General features: G+C 35.0%; 1 protein-coding gene and 1 long non-coding RNA gene across 8 annotated transcripts in view; one reads left to right on the plus strand and one right to left on the minus strand.

Moving 5' to 3' along the window:
* The window catches only part of DPY19L4 (dpy-19 like 4), a 67636-nt gene that overhangs the window by 31674 nt on the left and 11553 nt on the right, over positions 1–24409 (plus strand). For all 6 annotated transcript variants that reach the window (XR_012471362.1, XM_074200263.1, XM_074200266.1 and 3 more), the window contains 2 exons: positions 20484–20604; positions 21725–21781. Coding sequence is in view for 5 of the 6 variants with exons in the window: in XM_074200263.1 (XP_074056364.1) it covers positions 20484–20604; positions 21725–21781 (178 nt within the window). In the remaining variant the exon portion in view is untranslated. The remainder of the gene's footprint in view (positions 1–20483; positions 20605–21724; positions 21782–24409) is intronic.
* LOC141497572 (uncharacterized) lies at positions 13310–22631 on the minus strand. Of its 2 annotated transcripts, XR_012471363.1 has the most exons (4): positions 22359–22631; positions 20494–20646; positions 17423–17494; positions 13310–17270 (listed from the first exon to the last, which is right to left on the minus strand). It is a non-coding gene; the product is annotated as an uncharacterized LOC141497572 (long non-coding RNA). The 2 variants fall into 2 exon arrangements; XR_012471364.1 differs by lacking the exon at positions 17423–17494 and having other exon boundaries at positions 22359–22628.

Genomic DNA, 24409 nt, shown 5'->3' on the forward strand with positions numbered 1-24409 from the left:
ACTAAAACCATGCAAACTTCCATGATTTTCAGAAATTTGTCCTGGAGTATTATCTAGCTTCTTGAGTTCAGCATTATGAAATTTAATAGAGTACTCTTTCCTTCTTATTTCCCTCATTTCCTTTACAAATTGTTATCACATTTAATATTTAGATTATTTATTTTATAGTCTTCATTTACTTAATCATTTTTATGCATATTCTTACATAAATTTGATAGAATGGTGAATTTTCAGATATTAATGTTCAGCTATATTTGTTCTATAATTGCTTAATTAACCTGAATTTTCAGATGATCCTTGTGATATTAATATTGATCTTCTGGTCTTTATCCTTTTCTCCTTTTTGTCTACCTCTTCACAAACTCGTTTGTTAAACTTCATAGAAAAATCATTCAGTTTCTCAAGAATTAAGTGTTTACTCCATAAGCTCCATAATCACAGTCCTTAGGACAAAATTTACATTTTTTCTAAAAAATAAAAACATCTAATCAAACAAAAGGGGGTAGGCACATACACCAGTGCTTTCAAACTCAATTAGAAACAGATCTTGTTGGTTGCACATGGATTAGAAAAGCACAAATAAACATGGCCATATTGTATTGTATTTGTTAAATGTTTCCCAGTCACATTTTAAACCTGTTCAGGCTACACTCAAGAGGTTTGTAGGCTATGAGTTTGATAGCTCTGATCTATGCAAACAATTATGATACAAGGTAGAATATATTAATTCCAAACAAAGGTTCAGAGAATATGTAATAAGTTTAAGAGAGACTTTATTTTAGTCATGGGGATCTGGAAAGGTTCTGTAGATAAATTAGAACCTAGCCTTAAAGGGCAGAGAAAAATTTAAATATGTGAACACATGCATTCCAGGTCAGAGGGATGTTCTGCTCATGTAAGTAGTATTATAAGAGGGCAAAAATGATATTGGAAAATAACTATCAGTTTTGTTTGACTAGACTGATAATAGCAGCTACTATTTACATAATACTTTAAAGTTTGCAAAGTATTTTATATCTATCTCATTTGAATAAAAGCATTCACTGATTTGTTATTGTTGTTCAGTCATGTCTAATTTGTCAACCCCATTTGGGGTTTTCTGGAAATGGAGTAGTTTGCTAATTTCTCATTTTACAGCTTAGGAAATTGAGGCAAATTTAATAAGTTATTTGCCCAAGGTCATACATCTATTAAGAAGTTTTTTTGGTATATTTGAAATTGATATTTTATTTTTCCAATTGCTTGTTATGAAAGTTTTTCAACATTTATCCACATGCATATGCATTTTTTAAGTTTTATATAATTTCCTTCCCACCCCTCTCCTCAGTGGCAAACAGTCAGGTGAATGTTGTACATATGCATTTGTGTTTAACATGTTTACAGATTAGTCATTTTTTGGAGAAATTGGGATTAAGGGAAAAGAAAACTATGAGATAGGAAAGAAATGCTTAGAAGAAATTAAAAAAAAAAATGAACGTAGGGGCGGCTAGGTGGCGTAGTGGATAAAGTACCGGCCTTGGAGTCAGGAGTACCTGGGTTCAAATCTGGTCTCAGACACTTAATAATTAACTAACCGTGTGGCCTTGGGCAAGCCACTTAACCCCATTTGCCTTGCAAAAACCTAAAAAAAAATGTAGTTGGGGCAGCTAGGTGGTGCAGTAGATAGAGCACTGGAGTACCTGAGTTCAAATCCGGCCTCAAACACTAAATAATTACCTAGCTGTGTGGCCTTGGGCAAGCCACTTAACTGCATTTGCCTTGCAAAAACCTAAAAAAAAAATGAATGGAGTGTTCATTTAGATTCTATAGGGTTTTTGTTTGTTTGCTTTGTTTTTCTTCCTCTGGATGAGGATAGTTGCCAATAGCTGGTCTAATAGGGTTGTCCTAGCTCTCTGAGCTTCTGAGAGGAGCTGTGTCCATTAAGGTTGATCAAGTCACAATGTTGTTAATGTGTACAATGTTCTCTTGGGTTCTGTTCCCTTTGCTCAGCATTAGTTCTTGTAATTTGTTCCATGCTTCTTTAGAGTCTAATCATTCATAGTTGTAAGAAGTTTCTGAAACCAGATCTTGATTCAGAAAAATGAAGTTTTCTGAACCCTGCACTTTACTCACTGTTATCCTATTGAGAAGGAATCAATCAGCTGTACATATGGGCCATCTCTGTTGGTTTCAATATGGTCCATGAACTAAGAATAGTTTGTACATTTTTAAAATAAAGGAATTTTGTATTTAAAAATGAAAACAATTGTAGCTTTATAGGCATACAAAAACGGGACTAGCTTGAGTTGACCCTCAGTGTGCTATTGAATATGAAGTGCAAAAAGTGAAATAAATCTAGACAAGTCAACCTGTTGAAGGTTCTTTAATGCCATACTCAGGACTTTATTTTATCATGATGGCCATAGAGAGCTCTTGAAAGTCATTTAGTAACCATAAGACTGCTATAATCTGTCCCATGAAATAAGGAGATTATTTTGTTACTTACTTTAAGTGTTCACTCCTGTGACCAGATAATAGTAGGCAATTAATTCCTAACCATACTAACTCATGCTAACCACAAAGGTGATAAAGGAATATTTAATATTTTTCATGAATTTTTATTCAGGTATCTTTAATATAAACATCTGTGGCTGTGAGATATATTTCCTTCCCATATGTCAAGTGGATTTTTTTTTATTGTTGTCTTTGGTGGACTCATTAATTTGAGCTGATTAGTTTCATACTATACTAGTTATAAATTTAATCGTTTCAAATCCTGAAAATTTCATTATTCCCATTGTTACTTGTAGAAATGGAAGTTCATATGCCATATGTGAAGAATATGCCAAATAAACAGTTGTAGACTTTTGATAAGTGGCTCAAAAGTGAAGTAAATTTATAGAAAATAATACTATTGTTTATCCTCAATTTTTTAGTTTTGGATTCCAAATTCTATATTCTTATCCCACCCATGATATGCTAAGCAATCAGATAAAAGTTATACATGTGCAATTAGGTAAAACATTTCCATAGTAGTCATTTTGTTCAGGAAGTCTCAAATAAAAAAAAAAATTTAAAAAAATAGCATACTTCAGTCTGTATTCAATAGTAGTTCCTTTTCTGGAAGCAGATAATATATATACTTCATCCTTTGGAATTGTCTAAGATCTTTGTATTTCTGACAATAGCCAGTCATTCAGTTTTTCATCAAAAAATATTGTTGTTACTGTTCTATTTACTTCATTATGCATCAGTTTAAGTAAGTTGTTCCAGGTTTTTGTGAAATCATCCTGCTTGTCATTTCTTATTTATTTATTTGAGTTTTTGCAAGGCAATGGGGTTGATTTGCCCAAGGCCACACATCTAGGTAATTATTAAATGTCTGAGGGCAGATTTGAACTCAGATCCTCCTGACTCCAGGGCTAGTGCTCTATCCACTGTGCCACCTAGCTGCCCCCTGCTTGACATTTCTTATAACACAATACTATTTCATTACAATCACATACCACAGCTTATTTAGCCGTTCCCAATTGTTTGACGTCACTGTGATTACCAATTTTAAGCCACCACAAAAAAGAGTTGCTAAAAATATTTTTGTTCAAATAGATACTTTCCCCTTTCTTCAGACGTCTTTGGGATATAGACCTAGCAGTGGCATTGCTGGTTCAAAGGGTATGTAGCATTATAGCCCTTTGGATATAGTTCCAAATTGCTCTCCAGAATAGCTAGATCAGTTCCCAAGTCCCTCAAGAGTGCATTAGTATCCCAATTTCCTCACATCCCCTCTAGCAGTTTCCTTTTTTGTCACAATTTGTTCAGCCATTCCCCAATTGATGGACATTTGCTCAATTTACAATTCTTTGTCACCACAAACAGAGGTGCTATGAATATTTTTGTACTAGTGATGTTTTTACCCTTTTTTATGATCTCTTCAGGATATAGAACCAGTAATGATATTGCTGGATCAAAGCGTATGCACATTTTTGTTGCCTTTTGGACATAATTCCAAATTGCTTTCCAGAAAAATTATATGCAAATATTACTTGATCATTTTAAGGGAAACTCCATTTATTCCTATGCTGTATAGTGTTTTTAATAGGAATGGTTGCTATATTTTGTCAGTCTTTTCTGAGTCTAATACGAGAATTATATGATTTCTGTTGGTTTTGTTATTGATGTAATTAGTTATGCTGATTGCTTTCCTAATATTGAACCAGCCCTGCAATTCTGGTATAAATCCTACCTGGTTATAGTTTATAATCCTTGTGATATATTGCTATATAATCTCTTTGCTAGTATTTTATATAAAATTTTTGCATCCAATATTCTTTTTTTTTTTTTTTTTTAGGTTTTTGCAAAGCAAATGGGGTTAAGTGGTTTGCCCAAGACCACACAGCTAGGTAATTATTAAGTGTCTGAGGCAGGACCGGATTTGAACTCGGGTCATCCTGACTATAGGGCCGGTGCTCTAATCCAATGCACCACCTAGCTGCCCTGCATCTAATATTCTTTAGAGAAATTGATCTATAATTTTTTTCTCTGTGTGGATTCTTCCTGGTTTTGGATATCAGCGCACCATATTTGTGTTGTAAAGGAATTTGGTGTAGGACTCCTTTACCTATTTTTCCAAATCATTTATATAGTATTGAAATTAATTGTTCTTTAAAAGTTTGACAGAATTTATTTGTGAATTTCTCTTGTCTTGAGGATTTTTTCTAAGGAAGTTGATTGATAACTTGTTCAATTTCTTTTTTAAGATCACATTATTTCTTCAGTTTATCTGGGTAATTTATATTTCATATTTTCATCCATTTCATTTAGCTTGTCATTTATTGACATTTGTTTGGGCAAAATAGCTTCTAGTAGTTGTCTTCCTTTCCTCTTCACTGATGGTGAATTGATCTCTTTGATACCAGTAATTTGGTTTTCTTTTTCCTTTTTTTAAAATCACATTAGCCAATAGTTTAACTATTTTATTAGTTTTTTTTCATTAAAAACTGCTTTAATTATTCATTAGTTTTCTTGATTTCACTTTTATTTATCTCTCATTTGATTTCCAATTTGGTGTTCAATTGGGGATTTTTCATTTGTTCTTTTTCCTAATAATTTTTAGTTGCATATCCAATTCATTCATCTGCTTTTTCTCTGTTTTTTTGACGTAAGCATTCTTTACCATAAGTCCTTCAGAGTTCTCTTGGGTCACAGCATTGCTGAGAAAAGGTAGGTCATTTGCAGCTGATCATCCTGTGATAATGCTGTAACATTGCATACAATACATTTCCCATTGCATCTACTCATATAAGTTGCTTGTTTTTTTTTTATTGAGAGCATCCTGTTCATCATTTCCCAAAAAGAGAACAGCATTTCATTCTTTTCTTCTTTTCTTCCAATATTTCATCTCTTCGGTAGGCATGTTTTTATAGGCTTTTGGGCATATTTCCAAATTGCTTAATAAAATTATTGAATCATTTCACAACATCAGTAGTTCAATTTCCCTACATCCCTTCCAACATTGTCATTTTCCCCTTCTGTTAGTCAATCCAGCAAGTATAAGATAGTACCTCAGAATTACTACAGTCTGTATTTCTCCCATCAATAGTGAGTTAGAATTTTTTAAGATGATTTTTAAAAATGATTTAAATAGATTACATTGATAACATTATTTGAAAATTGTTCATATCTCTTGTTTATTTATCAATTGGGTAATGACTCAGTTCTCTATGTTTAAGAAACTTGTTTCAATATTTTTTCTGCACAGTTATTACTATTAAATGGATTTCCCTCTATCATATTCCCCCACCCCCATTTATTCTTTTCTCTCTCTCCTTTCACCCTATCCCTCCTCAAAAGTGTTTTGCATCTTTCCACAATCTTCCCTTCCTTCTATCACCTACCCTTCCCAACCCCTTTCTTCCATTCCTTTCCCTCTTATTTTCTTCTAGGGTTAAGATAATTTTCTATACCCAATTGAGTGTCTGTCTGTCTGTCTGTCTCGGTCTCTCTCTCTCTCTCTCTCTCTCTCTCTCTCAAGGTTTTTTCAAGGCAATGGGGTTAAGTGCCCAAGGCCACACAGCTAGGTAATTATTAAGTGTTTGAGGCCAGATTTAAACTCAGGTCCTCCTGACTCCAGGGATGGTACTCTATCTACTGTGTCATCTAGCTTATCCTTCTTGTTTTTTTTTATGTGAAATAACTTACCTCATTCTATCTCTCCTTTCTCTTTCTTATAGTGCATCCCTCTCTTGCCCATTAATTTCATTTTTTTTTAATATATTATATCTTCAAATTCAACTCCCACCTGTGCCCCTTCTAACTGTTCTAATAAATGAGAAATTTCATGAGTTACCAGAATCATTTTTCCATGCAGGAATGTAAGCAAGTCAATATCATTAAGTCCTTTATGATTTGCCTTTCCTGTTTTTAACTTTTTTGTGCTTCACATGAGTCTTATATTTGAAGATCAGATTTTCTGTTCAGCCCTGGTTTTTTTAATCAGGAAATTTAGGAAGTTCCCTATTTCATTGAATGTGCATCTTTTCCCCTGAAAGAGTATGTTCAGTTTTGCTAGATAATCGAGTCTTTTAATGTATTTATTTATTTAGGACTTTTGCTAGGCAGTGGGGTTAAGTGACTTGCCCTAGGTCACACAGCTAGGTAATTAAGTCTCTGAGGCTAGATTTGAGCTAATGTCCTCCTGACTTCAGGGCTAGTGCTCTGCTCTATCCACTGGGTCACCTAGCTGTCCCTAGGGTAATTAATTCTTTTTTAAGGTTTTTGCAAGGCAAATGGGGTTAAGTGGCTTGCCCAAGGTCACACAGCTAGGTAATTATTAAGTGTCTGAGACCGGATTTGAACCCAGGTACTCCTGATTCCAAGGCCGGTGCTTTATCCACTACGCCACCTAGCCACCTCCTACTATGCCACCTAGCTGCCCCATAATTGATTCTTGATTGTAATCCAAGTTGTTTTGCCTTCCTGAATATCATATTCAAAGCCATATGATCCCTTAATGTAGTTGTTGCTAAATCGTGTGTTATCCTGACTGTGGATCCCCCGATACTTAAATTGTTTCTTTCTGACTGCTTGCAATATTTTCTCCTTGACATGGGAGTTCTGAAATTTGGCTATAATGATCCTGGCAGTTTTCATTTTGAATTCTCTTTCTGGAAATGATTGGTGGATTCTTTCAATTTCTATTTTATCCTCTACTTCCTAATGCTAAGGTTTTTGTTTTTGCTTTTTAAATAATTTCTTGAAAAATGATGATTAGGCTCTTTCTTTGGTAATGACTTTTCAGGTACTATAATAATTCTTAAATTATCTCTTCTGGATCTGTTTTTCAGGTCAATTGTTTTTCCAGTGAGATAGTTTACATTTTTTTCTAGGGTTTTTTATTCTTTGGGCTTTGTTTTATTGTTTTCTGATTTCTCACAAAGTTGTCTGCTTCCCTTTGCTCCATTTTATATATATATTTTTATTTTTTTATTATATTGAACTTTTTATAATTTTTCCCCTAATCTTGCTTCCCTCCCCCTACCCTCCACAGAAGGCAGTTTGTTAGTCTTTACATTGTTTCCATGGTACACATTGATCTAAGAATTTGATGAGAGAGAAATCATTTCTTTAAGGAAGAAAAATAAAGTATTATGCTTTATTGTTGCACTAATGGAATGGGCAAGTCCATCAAGGTTTTTCATCGCCCCCCATGTTGCTGTTAGGGTGCACAGTGTTCCTCTGGTTCTGCTCATCTTGCTCAGCATCAGTCCATGCAAATCTTTTTTGGGCTTCCCTGAATTCCCATCCCTCCTTGCTTCTAATAGAACAGTAGTGGTCCATCACATACATATACCACATTTTGTTAAGCCATTCCCCAATTAAAAGATGTTTACTTTTAATTTCCAATTCTTTACCACCATGAATAGAGCTGCTATGAATATTTTTGTACAAGTGATTTTTTTTATACATTATTAAAGTACATTTGTTTAAGAGCAAACATAATACCCTCTCCCCCCAAAAAATATAGACCCTCTTGAAATAAAGTAAAGGAAATAGAGAAAAAAATGTGTTTCAGTCTGTGTTCTGATACCATCAGCTCTGTCTCAGGTGGATCACATTCTTTATGATAAGTCCATCATAAAAGTTACTTCCATATTTTTCCACTGTTGCTGTTGTTAATTCCCTCTATCCATTCCTCCTCACTACCATATATATTTTCTCTCTCCTTTCTCTCTGTCCTTTTTCTGATTTTTTCTGTAGGGTAGCTGAGTGGCACAGCAGACTGATCACTGGCTCTGGGGCCAAGAGGCCCTGCGCCCACACACCATCCCGAGACCCAACAACCACCTGGCCCCATGGTCCCATACAGGCCACCCAATCCCAGGCCCTTGAAAGAAGTAAAAAAGAAAATGCATTATATCTGACTATTCTCTCCTATAATCTGCCCTCTCCTCTGTCACCCACATCCCCCGACGTCCCCCTTTCTCCATTCTCTCCTTTTTGCTCTTAACATCTATACCCTATTGAATGTGTATCCTGTTTCCTCTCTGAGCCATTTCTGATAAGAGTGAAGGTTCCCTCATTCGCTCTCGCCTTCCCCCCCTTCCATATCATTGCAAAAGCTCGTTGTAAATAAATAAATATATATATATATATATATGTTTTATATGAAATATCTTAGCCTCTTCTGCCTCTCCTTTCTCTTACTCCCAGTGTGCTTTGCTTTTAGCCATTGACTCCATTTTTACAATATATTATATCTTGAAATTCAGCTCTTTCCTGTGCTTCATCTATAAAAGCTCCTTCTATCTGCTCTATTAAATGAGAAGATTCATATGAGTATCATCAGTATCATTTTTCTATGCAGGAATACATCATCATTAAGTCCCTCATATTTTACCCTTCTCCTGTGCTCTATGCTTCACCTGAGTCCTGCATTTGAAGGCCAAACTTTCTGTTCAGCTCTGGTTGTTTCAACAAGAACATTGAAATTCCCTTGGTTCATTGAAAGTCCATCTTTTCCCCTGGAAGAGGATGTTCAGTTTTGCTGGGTGGTTGATTCTTGGTTGTATGCCAAACTCTTTTGCCTTCTGGAATATTATATTCCAAGCCCTATGAGTCATTAATGCAGTTGCTGCTAAGTCCTGTATGATCCTGACTGCACTCCATGATATTTGAATTGTGTCCTTCTGGCTGCTTGTAATATTTTCTCTTTGACTTGGGAGTTCTGGAACTTGGCTATAATATTCCTGGGGTTTTTTCCTTTGGATCTCTTTCCCAGGGAGATCGGTGGATTCTCTCAATTTCTGTTTTGCCCTCTGCTTCTGGGATATCAGGGCAATTTTCCTGTAGGATTTCTTTAAAAATGAGGTCAAGACACTTTTCCTGATCATGACTTTCAGGTATCCCAGTAATTTTTAAATTATCTTACCTGAATCTGTTTTTCAGATCAGTTGTTTTTTCAATGAGGTATTTCACATTTTCTAATTTTTCTTTCTTTTGATGTTGAAGTATTGTGTCTTGACTTCTTGTAAAGTCATCAGCTTCTTTAGCTCCATTCTAGTACTGAAGGATTTGTTTTCCTCAGAGAACTTTCTTATCTCCTTTTCCATCTGGCCAATTCTCCTTTTCAAAGCATTCTTTTCCTCAATCACTTTTTGAACTGTTTTATCCATTTGACCTATGCTGATTTTTAACTTATTATTTCCTTCAGCATTTTTTTGGATCTCCTTGACTATGCTGCTGACTTCTTTTTCATGTTTTTCCCTGCATCTCTCTCATTTCTTTTCCCAATTTTTCTTCTATCTCCTTTACTTAAGTTTCAGAATTTTTTTTGAGCTCTCTTATAGCCTGAGTCCAATTTCTAGTCTTTAGATGCAGGAGCTTGGACTTCCTCATCTTGAGATTGATTATTTTGATCCTTCTTGGGATCACAGACAATGTATTTCTCAATGGTGTTCCTCTATTTTCTCTGTTTACTCATTTCCCTAGCCTGTGCCTGGTTTTGGGGTGCTTCCTGAGCTTTTGGGACACCCCCACAATGATCTCAGTGTCTGAAGCTCTGTCTTCTCTCCTGGTCTGTGAATGACCACAAGCGCACCCCTCTGCCTTGGGGTTCTGTGGGGTTCCTAGACTGCCATCAGTATCTGAATGTGGTCAGAGGCCCAGAGTCCTGTCCAGGTACAGAGGACAAATTGTGGAAGTCTCTCTCCACTCCCCTCCCTTTGGTTGGCTGAGCACTCATGGCTCTATTGCCTGGGGGGGTCCTTCTTGCTGGATCTGCCTGCTTCCATTTCCTGGATCTAGGCTGCTTGCTGAGTGCCCCGCTTGCCTCCCCCCATCTTCCAAGTTGTGCCTGGTGCTTCCCTGGTTTTAGGTCAGGAAACTGCCCTGCTACGGTGAGCCGTGGCTCCCAGGTGCCCTGGGACTGCCTCCAGGAGTCTGAAGTTCCTTCACCCTGGGGGGCTGCCCCTCTAACCCCGTGGAGTAGAGCCTTTCTACTATCTTCCAGCTTAGCTTGGGCTGGTGAATTGCCTCACTGGATCTTTCTGTGAGTTGTCTCTCGAAAATTTAGTTAGAGTCATTATTTTACGATTTTTGAAATATTATAGAGTGAGAGCACCTAAGAGAGGCTTTTCTCCTGTTGCCATCTTGGCTCCGCCTCAGGACTGGTTTTTTTTTTAAGATATTATTTTTTGCAGTATTTTTTTGAATCTCTCAACAAGCTGCTGACCTGGTTTTCATGATTTTACTGCATCACTCTCATTTCCCTTCTTTTTCCTCTACCTTCCTTGATTTTCAAAATTTTTTTTCAACTGTTCCATGGCCTGAGATCATTTCATTTTTTTCTTGGAGACTGTGGGTGCAGAAGCTTTGATTTTTGTTATATTCTTATGAGTGTGTAATTTCATCTTCCATAAGACCAAAGTAATTGTCTATAGTCAGATTTTTTTCCTTCAGATGTTTGCTCATTTTCCAGCCTATTATGACTTGATTTTAACTCTTAAGATAGGGCTCAGCTTCCAAGGTCAATGACAACCTTTTGAGGGTTTTAGTAGCTATTTTTAGAACTACTTTCAGGAACCTTCAAGTTTTTAATTCCTCCAAGGCCTTCTGAAAGGATATGATTACTCTCCTGACCTGTACTCTGCTTTGTGGGTGATTGCAAGCAATGCCCTGGAACTGTGAGGTATTTGATAAATTTACTACCCCTTAAGTAGTAAGCTCTGTTGTTCTTCTGCTCCTTTTCCTGGTACTAGGGCCCTAGATTGTGAGCCAGATTTGAGGATGGGAAAAGCAAGAGTCCTTTCCCCCACTGACTTTCAGAGTTGTCCTTGGCAATCAATCCCTAGGCCAAGAGGTCTGGAAATCGCCACCACTTCCATGAACCTAGGCACACCATAGTCTGTTCCTGGATGGCTGGAACCAGTTTCATGCTGGCATGACCTCATTTACACTGTGGGACCTTTCTAATCCAGTGCAGCAGACCCTTCCCTTGGATTTTCCAAGTTGTCTTGGACTGAAAAATTGTTTCACCCAGTTTTTCTGTGGGTTCTACCACAGAGTCATTATTTAAAGGTATTTGGAGTGGTTTGGGGGAGAGCTCAGGGGAGTCCCTGCTTTTATTCTGTCATCTTGTCTCTGTCGCCCCAGTTGTTCTTATAGTAATAAAATTGTTGAGTTACAAATACTATCTTGTAATTTAGAACTATAAGGTTTAGCCTCATTGGATTTATTTTTTATCTTGTTATGTTTCCCTTGTTTCTTGTGTTCGGAGATCAGATTTTTTTATTCAACTCTGATATTTTAATTAGAAATGCTTGAAAGCCCTCTTAATTTGTTGTGTGTCTATTTTTTTTTTCCCTGAATAAGTTTTGCTATATAGGTGATTCTTGGTTGTAATCCTTTGCCTTCCAGTATATCATATTTCAACTCCTCTGATTCCTTAATGTGGAAGCTGCCAAGACCTATGTAGTCTTGACTGTAGCTCCACAATATTTAAATTGTTTCTTTTTGACTGTTTACTGTGCTTTCTCATTGATCTATGAGCTCTAGAAGTTAATTTTGATGTTCTTGTGAATTGTCATTTTGGGATTGCTTTCTGGCAGGAATCAATAGATTCTTTTTCAATTTCTATTTTGTCTTCTGGTTCTTATATAGTAAGGCAGATTTCTTTGGTACTTTATTGAAAGAGTTGCCCAGACTTTTTCTTTTTTTGGCTCATGATTTTCTGATAGCCCAATAATTCTTATAATATAGTTCTCCTGAATCTGTTCTAGGTCAGTTTTTTTCCATTGAGAAATTTCACATATTCTTCTATTGACTTTATTATTTTGTTTTATCATATTTTCATATTTCTTTATTGCTTTTTTTTTTGCAAGGCAATGGGGTTAAGTAACTTGCCTAGGTCACACAGCTAGTAAGTGTCAAGTGTCTGAGACTAGATTTGAACTCAGGTCCTCCTGACTCCAGGGCCATTGCTCTATTCCCTGCACCACCTGGCTGCCTTTATCTTCATATTTCATAGAGTCATTAGTTTCTACTTGTTCTGTTCTAATTTTTTAACAGTTATTTTCTTCAGTGAGATTTTTTTTTCTTTTTTTTTCCCATTTGACTGATTCTCTTTTTAGGGAATAAATTTTTTGAATATCTTTGTTATTCTTTTTTCATGATTGTCTTTCATTATTCTAATTTCTTTACCCAATTTTTCTTCTGCTTCTCTAATTTACTTTTTTAGACTCCTTTTTAAGCTCTTCCAGAAATTCATTTTGGACCTGAAATCAAATTACATTTTTCTTTGAGGCTTCACATTTTGACATTATTGCCCTCTTCTAAGTTACTTTTTCACCAAAGTAACTTTGTATTGTTGTTGTTGTTTTTTTAGTGGGGGGGTTGCCCATTTTTTTCCTGCCTTTTTTTGTAGACTTGTTTTTATATAATAATTGGGCTCTGATACTACTCTATCCTGTTTTTTTTTGTGCAGGGACTCTGTCACTGCTGACTTTCACTCAACTTCAGGGCTTAGATATTTGTTTTCTCTAGAGGATAGCCTTGTTTTCTGTCTTCTACCAGAGGGGAGGGAGGGAGTGCACCTTTCAATTTTCCTTTCCTGGGTGTGGGTTTAGTTGCTGGCTTGCTCCAAGGGTATCATATTCTTACCTATGGGTGCTTTGCCCAAAGAAATGTAAATTTTGATTGCTGGTTTACAGCCATCTTTATTTCTTTAGGACCATGTCTAAGTTCAAATTACACTCTTTCTTCATTAACATTTTTGACATTCATTTTTGTAAGAATTTAAGTTCCAATTTTTCCCCCCTTCCTCCATTCCCTCCCCACTCCTGAATTCAGCAGTCTGATATAGGTTATTTATGTACAATCATGTCAACTGTAACAAGTATCAGAACAAAAGGAAAACACCACAAAAAAGAATGATTTTTCTTAAGTTTTTAAGTGAAAATTGTATGCTTGCTATCTACATTCAGACTTCATAATTTTTTTCTTGAATGATAGATGACATTTTCTGTCTAAAGTCCTTTAGAGTTGTTTTTTTTATCATTTTACTGCTGAGATGATCTAAATTTATCATAGTTGATCAACCAACAGTGTTGCTGTTAATGTATACAATGTTTTCCTGGTTTTGCTCACTTCACTTAGTATCAGTTCATGTAAGTCTTTACAGGCTTTTCTGAAGTCTGCCTGTTCATAATTTCTTATAGAACAGTAGTACTCTATAACATTCATATACCTCAGTTTGTTCAACTATTCCCCAATTAATGGGCATCCCCTCAGTCATGAGGTCATTTTTTGCCTCATTTCTTACCCAGCCTGAGGTATTGCTTCTGTCAAACTGAAACCTCTTAAAGACCTTAGCTTAAAAAAGCAAAGACCTCCCCACTGCATCCAAACCCATCTCCAGTCTATATCTTGCCACTGGAGTCAGATGTCTCCAGTGAAAAAAGTAAGACTGGTGACTTCGCACAGACCTCTGTCACTTTAATCCAGTTTACTTGCATGTCATGGTATCACCTCCATGATGTCATGGTCCTTTTCCAAAATGAAGGACAATCAACAGCTTGAACAAGCTCTAAGCCTTGCTGCTAGATTACTATGGAAACTGGGCCTAGATGCTAGCAGGCCCTTGAGGAGGAGGAGGAGGAGGAGGAGGAGTAGAGTTCCCAACTGCTCACTCGTCTATGGGGCTGCTGGCTACTGGAGAATAGAGTCTTGTGGTAGATTTTCCCAGACTTGGAGTCTTGTTACAGAACCCTAATGTGAAACTGCTTACTGCTGCTGCTGCTACTACTACTGCTTTTGGATCTTGTTTCCTCCCACCCCAATAAGATATACCTTTTCTAATTAGTAAGCTGCTTTCCCAGATTGGGTCTTAAAAGTTTTGTAGTTGTTCAAAACGAAATTTGGGAAGCCTTCAAGTGTTTCCTTCCTCATTCTTCTTATCTTGTCACCTTCAGCCAAAAAATAATACTCTTACTCTATGTACTTAAAGTAGAATACAAACTCTTAGCCCACTACATTGGAAATAAGATGCCATACAGGAAGTTACTTACCAGATTTAAAATGGGAAAAAATAATCAAATCAAAATATACCTAAAAATATGCCTTTCTTTGCTCACCTATCTTCTCCTTATTATGATGTGAGCTCTTTTGAGAACTTGAACTCTGGTTTCATTCCATATCTTAACACAGATCTTTGAACATTTTAAATAATAAATATTTTTTTAGTTGCATAGCAAGGGAGAGACCTTTGTTCAGTGATTCATAGAGTGGTTTTGGGGGGGGGGGGTTGCAAGGCAATGGGGTTAAGTGGCTTGCCCAAGGCCACACAACTAAGTAATTATTAAGTGTCTGAGACCAGATTTGAACTCAGGTACTCCTGACTCCGGGGCTGGTGCTCTAGCCACTGTGCCACCTAGCCACCCTGACTCATAGTTTTTTTTTAAAGATTTTGTTTATTTTGAGTTTTACAATTTTTCCCCTAATCTTATTCCCCCCCCCACAGAATGCAGTTTGTCAGTCTTTACATTGTTTCCATGTTATACACTGATCCAAATTGAATGTGATGAGAGAAATCATATCCTTAAGGAAGAAACATAAAGTAAAAGAGATAGCAAGATTAGAAAATAAGATATCAGGTTGTTGTTTTTTTTTCTAAATTAAAGGTAATAGTCCTTGGTCTTTGTTCAAATTCTACAGTTCTTTCTCTGGATACAGATGGTATTCTTCATCATTGCAGACAGCCATAAATAGTCCCTGATTGTTGCACTGATGGAATGAGCAAGTCCATCAAGGTTGAACATCTTCCCCCATGTTGCTGTTAGGGTGTACAATGTTTTTCTGGTTCTGCTCATCTCGCTCAGCATCAGTTCATGCAGATCCCTCCAGGCTTCCCTGAATTCCTGTCCCTCCTGGTTTCTAATAGAACAATAGTGTTCTATGACATACATATACCACAGTTCGTTAAGCCATTCCTCAATTGAAAGACATTTACTTGATTTCCAACAGGGCTGCTATGCTTATTTTTGTACAAGTGATGTTTTTACCCTTTTTCATCATCACTTCAGGGTATAGATCCAGTAGTGGTATTGCAGGATCAAAGGGTATGCACATTTTTGTTGCCCTTTGGGCATAATCCCAAATTGCTCTCTAGAAAGGTTGGATGAGTTCACAGCTCCACCAACAATCTATTAGTGTCCTAGATTTCCCACAACCCTTCCAACAATGATCAGTGTCCTTTCTGGTCATATTGGCCAGTCTGAGAGGTGTGAGGTGGTACCTCAGAGATGCTTTAATTTGCATTTCTCTAATAAGTAATCATAGAGTTTTAATATCAAGGGAGATATAAAATACTAAGGTCTTTGACAGTGTCATTGATTTCAAGCATATGTATAAAAATATATTCAATAAATTTTTTTTAGCTTTTTGCAAGGCAAATGGTGTTAAGTCACTTGCCCAGGGTCACACAGCTAGGTAATTATTAAGTGTCTGAGGCCAGATTTGAACTCAGGTAGGTACTCCTGACTCCAGGGCTGGTGCTCTATCCACTGCTCCAGCTAGCTACCCCTTTATATAAAAATGTATATAAGATGAAGAGATAAAGGGCAGCTAATGGTACAGTGCATAGAGCACTGGCCTTGGATTCAGGAGGATGGGAGTTTGAATACAGTCTCAGATACTTGACTCTTACTAGCTGTGTGATCTTGGTAAGTTACTTAACCCTGATTGTCTCACATCCAGGGCCATCTCCAGTTGTCCTGATTCATATAAGGCCACTGGACACAGATGACTCTGAAGGAGAAAGTGAGGCCCGTGACTTAGCACAGCACCCCCTTCAACTGAAGTGCTTATCATGATATCACCTTCCTGATGTTGTGATTTTCTTCGAAAATGAAGGATAAATAATATTATAAAGAGATAAAAAAAAACCTGAATGGATGAAAAACACATCTCTTTGATAGCAGTTTTCTTATTGTGATATCCTTTATGGTAAATAATCCCTCAGAATCTGGGGCATTGCCCACATGTTACATTTCTCCACCATGCCATGTACCCTTCATTCTCCTCCAAGCTCCACTTCTCATTCTTTAGACTCTACATCATACTCTTATGCTAGTATCTACCTCCCCCTTTCATTAGTCCTCCCACTTTTCAACTCTCCTTTATCAGTTGTCTTTTCTCAGAATGCAAACTTGAAGGAAGCATTTCTCTTTTTGCTTGTTTTTGTATTCCCCTCATTTAGATAGTGTCTGCCTCAGAGTAAGTAATTAATAATTGATTGTGACCTTGCCATATATCTGGAGCATATGAATGTATTGGAGCAAATGGTAAATGTTTGCATGTGCAGGTTATTCATTTAGGACTTTTGAAATATAAAAATTGTTAGAAATGAATTTTTCTTCTTTGAACTTTTCATATCTCTTTTCTAAGCTGAAATTTCATAGGAAATTTTATAAATTTTCTTTCCTTTTCCTAGTTGATAAAATCTAGAGAGAGTATGTTACTTGCTATTTTAACAATAAAATAGACACAAACGTTGATCTATCCCATAGACTTCTTATGATTAGCAATAATTTTTTGAATTGGACCTGTGATTTCATTGTTATAGTAATTCACTCTGCCATTGCATATCAGGACCTTCTCTTTAATGACTAGTCTTAAAGGTTTACCTGAGGTCCTCAGAGGTTACATTGCTTGGTGTTAGATTGTTAGTATATATCAGAAGTAAAACTTAAACCTGGTCTTCCTGATCCCAGGGTCTCTATACACGAGGCCAAGGTAACCTACAATAATAAAAATGAATTAGAAAAGACATATTTCTACAAAGTCACTACTAATATAATACCACTACTAGCATATTATACTAGTAAAAACTAATAGTGAACTTGTATAAATGTCTCATGGCCAACTTATTAAAAGTGCTACATATTTTTACCTCATATTCTTATCTATGATGGTAGGATTTCAATCATGTCCAGCTCTTTATGACCTCTTTTTGGAGTTTTCTCTGCAAAGATATTGGAGTGGTTCAACATTACTTTTTTATATCTTGTTTTTACAGATGATAGTCACACAGCTAATAAATGTCTGGGACCATATTTGAACTCAAATCTTCCTGATTCTAGACATGACACTCTATACACTGTGACACCTAGCTGCCTTAGGGTGGTAGGTGGTAACCCATTTTAGACAAGATAGAAAGAGGTCAGATGACTTTCTTGTTGTTACAAGTGATTCTATTCTTATCAGGCTTTAAAGTGCCTAAATTTTTTTTTTTAATTGATTTGCGTAATTTTGTTTTAACTAGTTTAAATGACTTTAAGCATTTGGATCTTATAAAGTCTACATATTAATATGGAATGAACATTTGATACCTCTCGTAAAAGAAGCAGTATGTTTTATGATGGTGATGATGAATCATATTATATAAAGATCTCCTTTGATTCTTACAACTTAATGAAGTGCTCTTATTATCCCCAATTTACAGATAAGGAAACTCAATCTTATAGTAATTAAAAGTTTTGGCCAGAGTCACTCAGCTAGTAAGAGGTTATCTTAAGTTAGGATTCAACCTAGGTTTTCCTTTCTCTAATTCTATTACAATATCCTCTAAACCAGAGGTGTCAATTCAGTCTCCAAGTAACCTGCAAAGCTCCTGATTAAAATGTAATTGGAAATTGTTTAAGTAAATGAAAATATGACACACATAGTTGAGGTTAATTTCACTTTCTAGACCAATATGGAACATTTCTATTTGAGTTTGTCACCACTATATTACACCATACTATCTCTATTATAATGGATAAAATATACAAACAATACTTAGAAATATATCTCAAAGATTACATAACTCTATACTATAACTATAAATCTAAATCTAAAGATTTATAACTCTAAATATATCCCCCAGTCATAATTGTTAGCAAGGTCCAACGATGATTTCTAGGCATCTTTTTAAAGCTATTTATTTAGCTTGGTAAATATTTTGTAATGATCTCTTAGCAAAAAAAGTATAATTCATTGGTATCTGATTTTTAGTTTTCTGCACTGAGGAACTAAAGCTGTGTGACTAGATTGAATTTCTGCTGCCTACCCCTACCCTTTCAGTGACATTTTTGCATCATCTTATATATTTCCCTGACATTTCTGCTTTTGTGGGAAGCCATATTTCCTAAAATGTTACCAGAAGAACTTTGTATTTATTATTTCATTCCTCTTTTTATTCTTTCATTTTTTTCCTACTGTTGTCTTTGATGCCCGTTGTTCTCTTTTCCTATGCATCCTTCTGTCACTTGAATTCTCTTCCTAATCTTTAAGAGGAGGCCTGTTCTAGTGGTGGGTTGGAGGATTAATATCTAAAAAATTAAAAGTTATACTTTTTTGTTATTATCTTATTTTTCTGGAAACCTTTTGATTTGAGACAATCTAATGGATATGTTTGAGAGAATTTTTCTCATTACCAGCATTATAGAGTGAAAAGGGCCCTGAGAGTTGTGAGGCCTGACTTGAATCAGCATCAATAATCAATATCTGTGTGGCATTAGATATGTAAATAGTTAACTTCTTGACCTTCCTAAGCTTTAGTATCCTCATGCACAACTGGAGTGGATGATTTTTGCATTTTCTTCTAGTCTCCGATGACTCTTTACTTTAGACTATACAACAATCATCTGCCAGATTCAGCTGTCTTTTCTTTTAATCATTTAAGATTCTTGTGGTAAATGTGCCAAATAAAAAATTATTCAGAATGCTCATATTACTCTCCTTTACCAGTTCTTCCCTTGAATATACCTTCATTTATAAACTTTTTTTTTTACCTTCAGCAAGTCTCTTTGCCATTCTATACCTATAATTTTACTAATCTCAGCTTAATATTTTGTCTTATACCATTCCATTTACCAAGGATTTCTCCCTTCTCCTATTAGTGTCCATTTTGTTCTTTGAGATCCTGTGTAAAATTGATCACTAAAAAGAAACTTTCATACTGCTCTTAATTGTATTGGTACTTAATTCTATTGTCTTCTGAACCATAAACATATCATTTTACCTCTCTGAGCCCTCAGCTTTCTCATCTGTAAGTGAGGATAATAAATATTTGTATTACCTACCTCAAAGGGTTACTGTGAATAGAACACCTTATAAACACTATAAATATAAGTTATAGTGCTATATGAATGAGTTTTTCCAAACTAGTATTCATCATATTCTTATGAAAATCCTTTAATGTAAGACCAGTGGAATAGTTGACAAGTATTTTTTTCTGTTGCCATTCTATACCCCATTGAGGTATAGAAATAATGCCTTTTTTATTCTTGTTATTGCAGAATATCTAGTATTAGGGCAGTCAATAGGTATTCAGTAAATCTTTGTTGACTGTAAAAGAATATTATTTCTTTCATAACTATCCTATTATGTAAATAATTGTTGATTAATATAAGTAGATATGAATTGTGATTTGAAATGCATATATATGGTACTTTCCAGATAATATTCTGACAGTAATGAACATGTTATACAAAGATAATATTGTTCTCTTTGCTATTATCTTCTCAATATAATCTATGATGACTCTTATTTATGAATTTATTTTAATATTTTAGAGACAATCCATATTTTTTAACTTTACTACCTCAGTTGTGTGACTTTACTATGTTTTTTTGTCTCTAGAACTTCTTTACATGTTGAAAATTCTATTTGCCAGTCGTGGATTTATGTATTTTTGAGGGTATTTTCCTCAGTTTTCATTCTTTTATAGTTTGGAGAATATTTCTTTTGAGTCTATCAACATATAACATTTCCATGTGTATCACAATTATGTTATTGGCATGAAATAATTTTAATTAATTGGTTAAAAACAAAGGCCAGCTTTACCCTATTCCTTATTTAATTTTTCAATATCATCTGGGTTAGAACCATAGTACAAGTGTCAACCAGAAAAAAAGTATTTATCCCAAAAGTTCATTGTCTTATCTTTACATCATTTTTTTCTCCTTCAGCATGAAATACCTTTGGACTCCTTATGTGTGCATGCTTGCAGCTTTTGGTGTATGTTCTCCTGAACTTTGGATGACGCTTTTCAAGTGGCTTCGATTGAGGGCTGTGCATCCAATATTTTTGGTGAGTTGCTGTTATTCCGTACTGTTATGCTAATGAATGAAACTGGAATAATACAGAATGGAATAAACTGAATAAGATTAATGGGATTACAAAACAAAGCATGAAAAATTTTGCATAATTCAGTTATGTGACATGTCTTCAAAAATTAGTTGAGGTTATGTTTATCTTTATAGGTCATCTTTATAGGCTTATCTTTATAAGGTTAGATAAGCCCAGTAGTAGACCTTTAATAATAATCATATTCTTTCTTTCTGATAACCATGCTTATCCATAAGAGCAGTCTTATCTTAGAACATAACAGTTGTCATCCAACTGCATTTCTTTGTGATTATAATTCAGCTAATTCATCAGTCTTTTATTACTTTTAGCATATGTTGAATAGGTATATTGAACATATATTGAACAAACATGTTGAAATGATTCAAACTGAATATATAAGGAGACATTTTACTTTTGCCTCATTTCTTCCATTTTCAGTTGTACACTTCAGTTTTATACATTTTGAATCAAAACTTTATATCTTTTACTATTTTAGTTATTTCTTTTAACAATATCTTTTTGTTTATTATAGAAGGAAGATTGGACATATTCTTTATTAACATTGCATATGGGCCGGCTAGATGGTGTAGTGGATAGAGCACTGGCCCTGGAGTCAGGAAGACCTGAGTTCAAATTTGACCTCAGACACTTAATAATTGTTTAGCTATGTAACCTTGGGCAAGTCACTTAACCCCATTGCTTTAAATAAAACTAAAAAAAAAAACCCATAGCAAAAACAAGTAGGACTACTGAACTGCATATATGGGGGCAGAATTGAATCCACATAAGCAAGGATTTTATTAAAATAATGACTTCTCTATAGATTGCACTTTAAGGTTTTGATTTTATTTGTTCATTTTTATCACTAGAAGTGATAAACAAAAGTTAAGTGACCAATTGGTGAGGGTTGAGAAGGAATTCTATATCGCATTGGAAATTGTTTTATATGACCTTTAATGTCTTGTCCACTTCTGATTCTGTAATATTTAAATTACTTTAAGACCTTTTGTACCATAATCAATAATATAAAGGAATGTGAAAAGCTTAGTGTTCCATGACCCTTTTTGTTTTAATGTTGTAGGCTCTTATTCTCAGCATGGCTGTACCTACTATTATAGGTTTTAGCTTATGGAAAGAGGTAAGATCTTTTTTAACCATTTAAACATTTAACCCTCATTATTACATTATAATGGAAATTATGGAATGGAAATTAATAGACTTTCTGTTTAATTCACAACGTTGCTTAATGTTTTGAATAAAGATGAACTCTAGTTATTTTTAATTGCAAAGATATATACAATAGAATCTAAAACCTTTTGGGACTTCAGTCTGTTAGAACTAAAATGTTATTAGCTTTGTCTTCTACTGTTACTGTTTTAATTTTTTTATTAGTAAATTATATTAATTAAAGATAAAGAAAATGAAAACTACATGCCATTCTTTTAATCTTCATTTGGAACTAAATTGTTTGACTAAGAGACAAAAATCTTGTAAGCATTTGTTTGATTAATGATTCAGTATTCACTTCCACAAAATGACATGCTCACCAGTTTAAATGATTGCTAATGAATTTATTAAAAAACACTGAAGCAAAATCATAATAACATGCACAAGATAATAAAAGTACAGCATAAGCATACAAATAGCAACAACAATCCCACTACAATAATTAAGGTAACTATAAAGATAGAGGAGAAAGAAAGAGAAAACATTACCAATCAGGGGAGCACCATCTCTTGTCCCAGAATCCAGGGGCTGGGGAATCCCTTTCACAGCCTCATGAGACCTGATTGGGAGGGCTCTAGGCAAAGCGTCCTATCCATGGGCGAGATTCTCAGGAGCTGGTCAGTGTTAGGACTTTTCAGGGGTCCCAGACAAAGGTGGCACACTGCCAATAGGCTTATATAAGCTCTTTTGGCCCTTAACCAGGACATGTGAAGAGTAGGTGCATTACCATGGTCGTGAAGAGTCCATGCATGACCCAGGAAGACTCGTGGTCAAGGTTCAGAAATTAATTAAACATTGATTCTCTGGGCGAGTAGCCAACCCTCCCAAGATTCAACTTCCAGGAATGGCTAGTTCCTAGAGGGATTATCTGGCACATGCAAAAACAACCAAGTTCCTGCAGAAGTTTGGAGGACCTTGGATTGGGGAACCAGCATATGACCTGGGTATTAACCCTTCAGCATTCTAGTCAAATTTATCTAAGAAAAACTTTCCATAATCTAGTATATGGAAATGACTTTTTACCTTTATCAAAAAAAAAGGTATATGACTCTTATTTATTCATTTATTTCAATATTTTAGGAGCAATTTATATTTTTCACCTTTATTGCCTCTTGATTTGTGTGAATTTGCTACCTACTTTGTAACTAGTACTTACATGTAGAAAATTCTATGTTTAGTCAGGGATGTAAGTGAAATAGTTAATGATGTTAGTTTTATTTTTCATATCCAAGCTATGAAGAGACATGCTGTCAAAGTGAATAGAGAATCAACTTAAAAGGCAGGAAGCCCTGGGTTCAAATTTTACCTCTGATGCCTGGGAGTGTGGGAGACACTGGACAGGTCTATTAGCCACATTGTCACTACTCTAGATTGAAAGTATCAAATGGAGTGGAAACTAGAGTAAAATGTAATTGAAAAATATTTAAGAAAAAAATTTAGCACAACATATAATATGTGATTTTCTAAGTTAATATCCCTGTAGCCTGTAGGGATCATTATATATGACTTGGTAGTTTCCCTTACCCTCTCAGCCCCCTTTCTATTTTGAGTTTGCCACCTTGGCTCTAGACAACTTGTCTCTAGACAACTCTAAAACTAATTTCAAAAGAAAAGATACTAACCTGTATTAGTTGATCAACTGCCTTACCTGGGAGACCCCTCCACCAGTGAAATTGAAGTCCCAGATCCAATACCTTAACCCTAACCCATGATAGACAAATTATTTTTATTGCTAAAACACACTAATAGCATAGTATCTTAAGTTTCTTATTCATTATTACATACATATGAACTGCTCTCATTTGTAAGATGTAAGAATAGAGAATAGTTTAACAGAGCTGTGAGAACTTCTGTAGAGTTATGTAACAGTTAAATTTGTAAAATCCTCACAATGAAGCATCTGTCTTGCCTCTTGTTTTCTTAGCTTGCCATTTATGAACTTCTTTAAAATTTTGGTGTGAGGTAGTTTTACCATACACAAATGGATTTTCTAAATATCAGTAATTATTTAGAATATATAGTAAGTGTGGTTATATTTAGAAAATTTTACCCTGCAAGATGTCATAAGGTAGAGTATATAGTTTTTTGGTTTTCAAGGAAAACATAATATCTTAGGTCAGCCACTGTGTTACCTTATTGATTTTATGAATCATCGATCCTTCAGTCTTAAATGGGTTACCTAATGTGATTTGTATAAAAAATAAATCTGAAATTAACAAATTTGGTATTGAAAGAAAACATAGAGTAAGAAATTTGGAGATTGTCTTCATTATGAAGCTAAAGACGTCAAAGAATTAATACCAGCAAATCTAATGTTGAGAATAAAATGCTGTACCAATTCCTTATATTTTGGCTTGTATAACGCATGAAACTTAACAGAATTTTTAAAAAGTTACCAATAACTTTGTAAACCATTTATTTGAAGCTAGGATTAAATTTAGATGTATTTCACAAATTTGATAGAAATAATTATTAATCTATTATTTATTTGAACATAAAGTTCAACCTGAAAATGACTTAGCTATTTGAATTAGGCTTA

The sequence above is a fragment of the Macrotis lagotis genome, chromosome X, assembly GCF_037893015.1.
Source record: "Macrotis lagotis isolate mMagLag1 chromosome X, bilby.v1.9.chrom.fasta, whole genome shotgun sequence".
Taxonomy (NCBI): domain Eukaryota; kingdom Metazoa; phylum Chordata; class Mammalia; order Peramelemorphia; family Peramelidae; genus Macrotis; species Macrotis lagotis.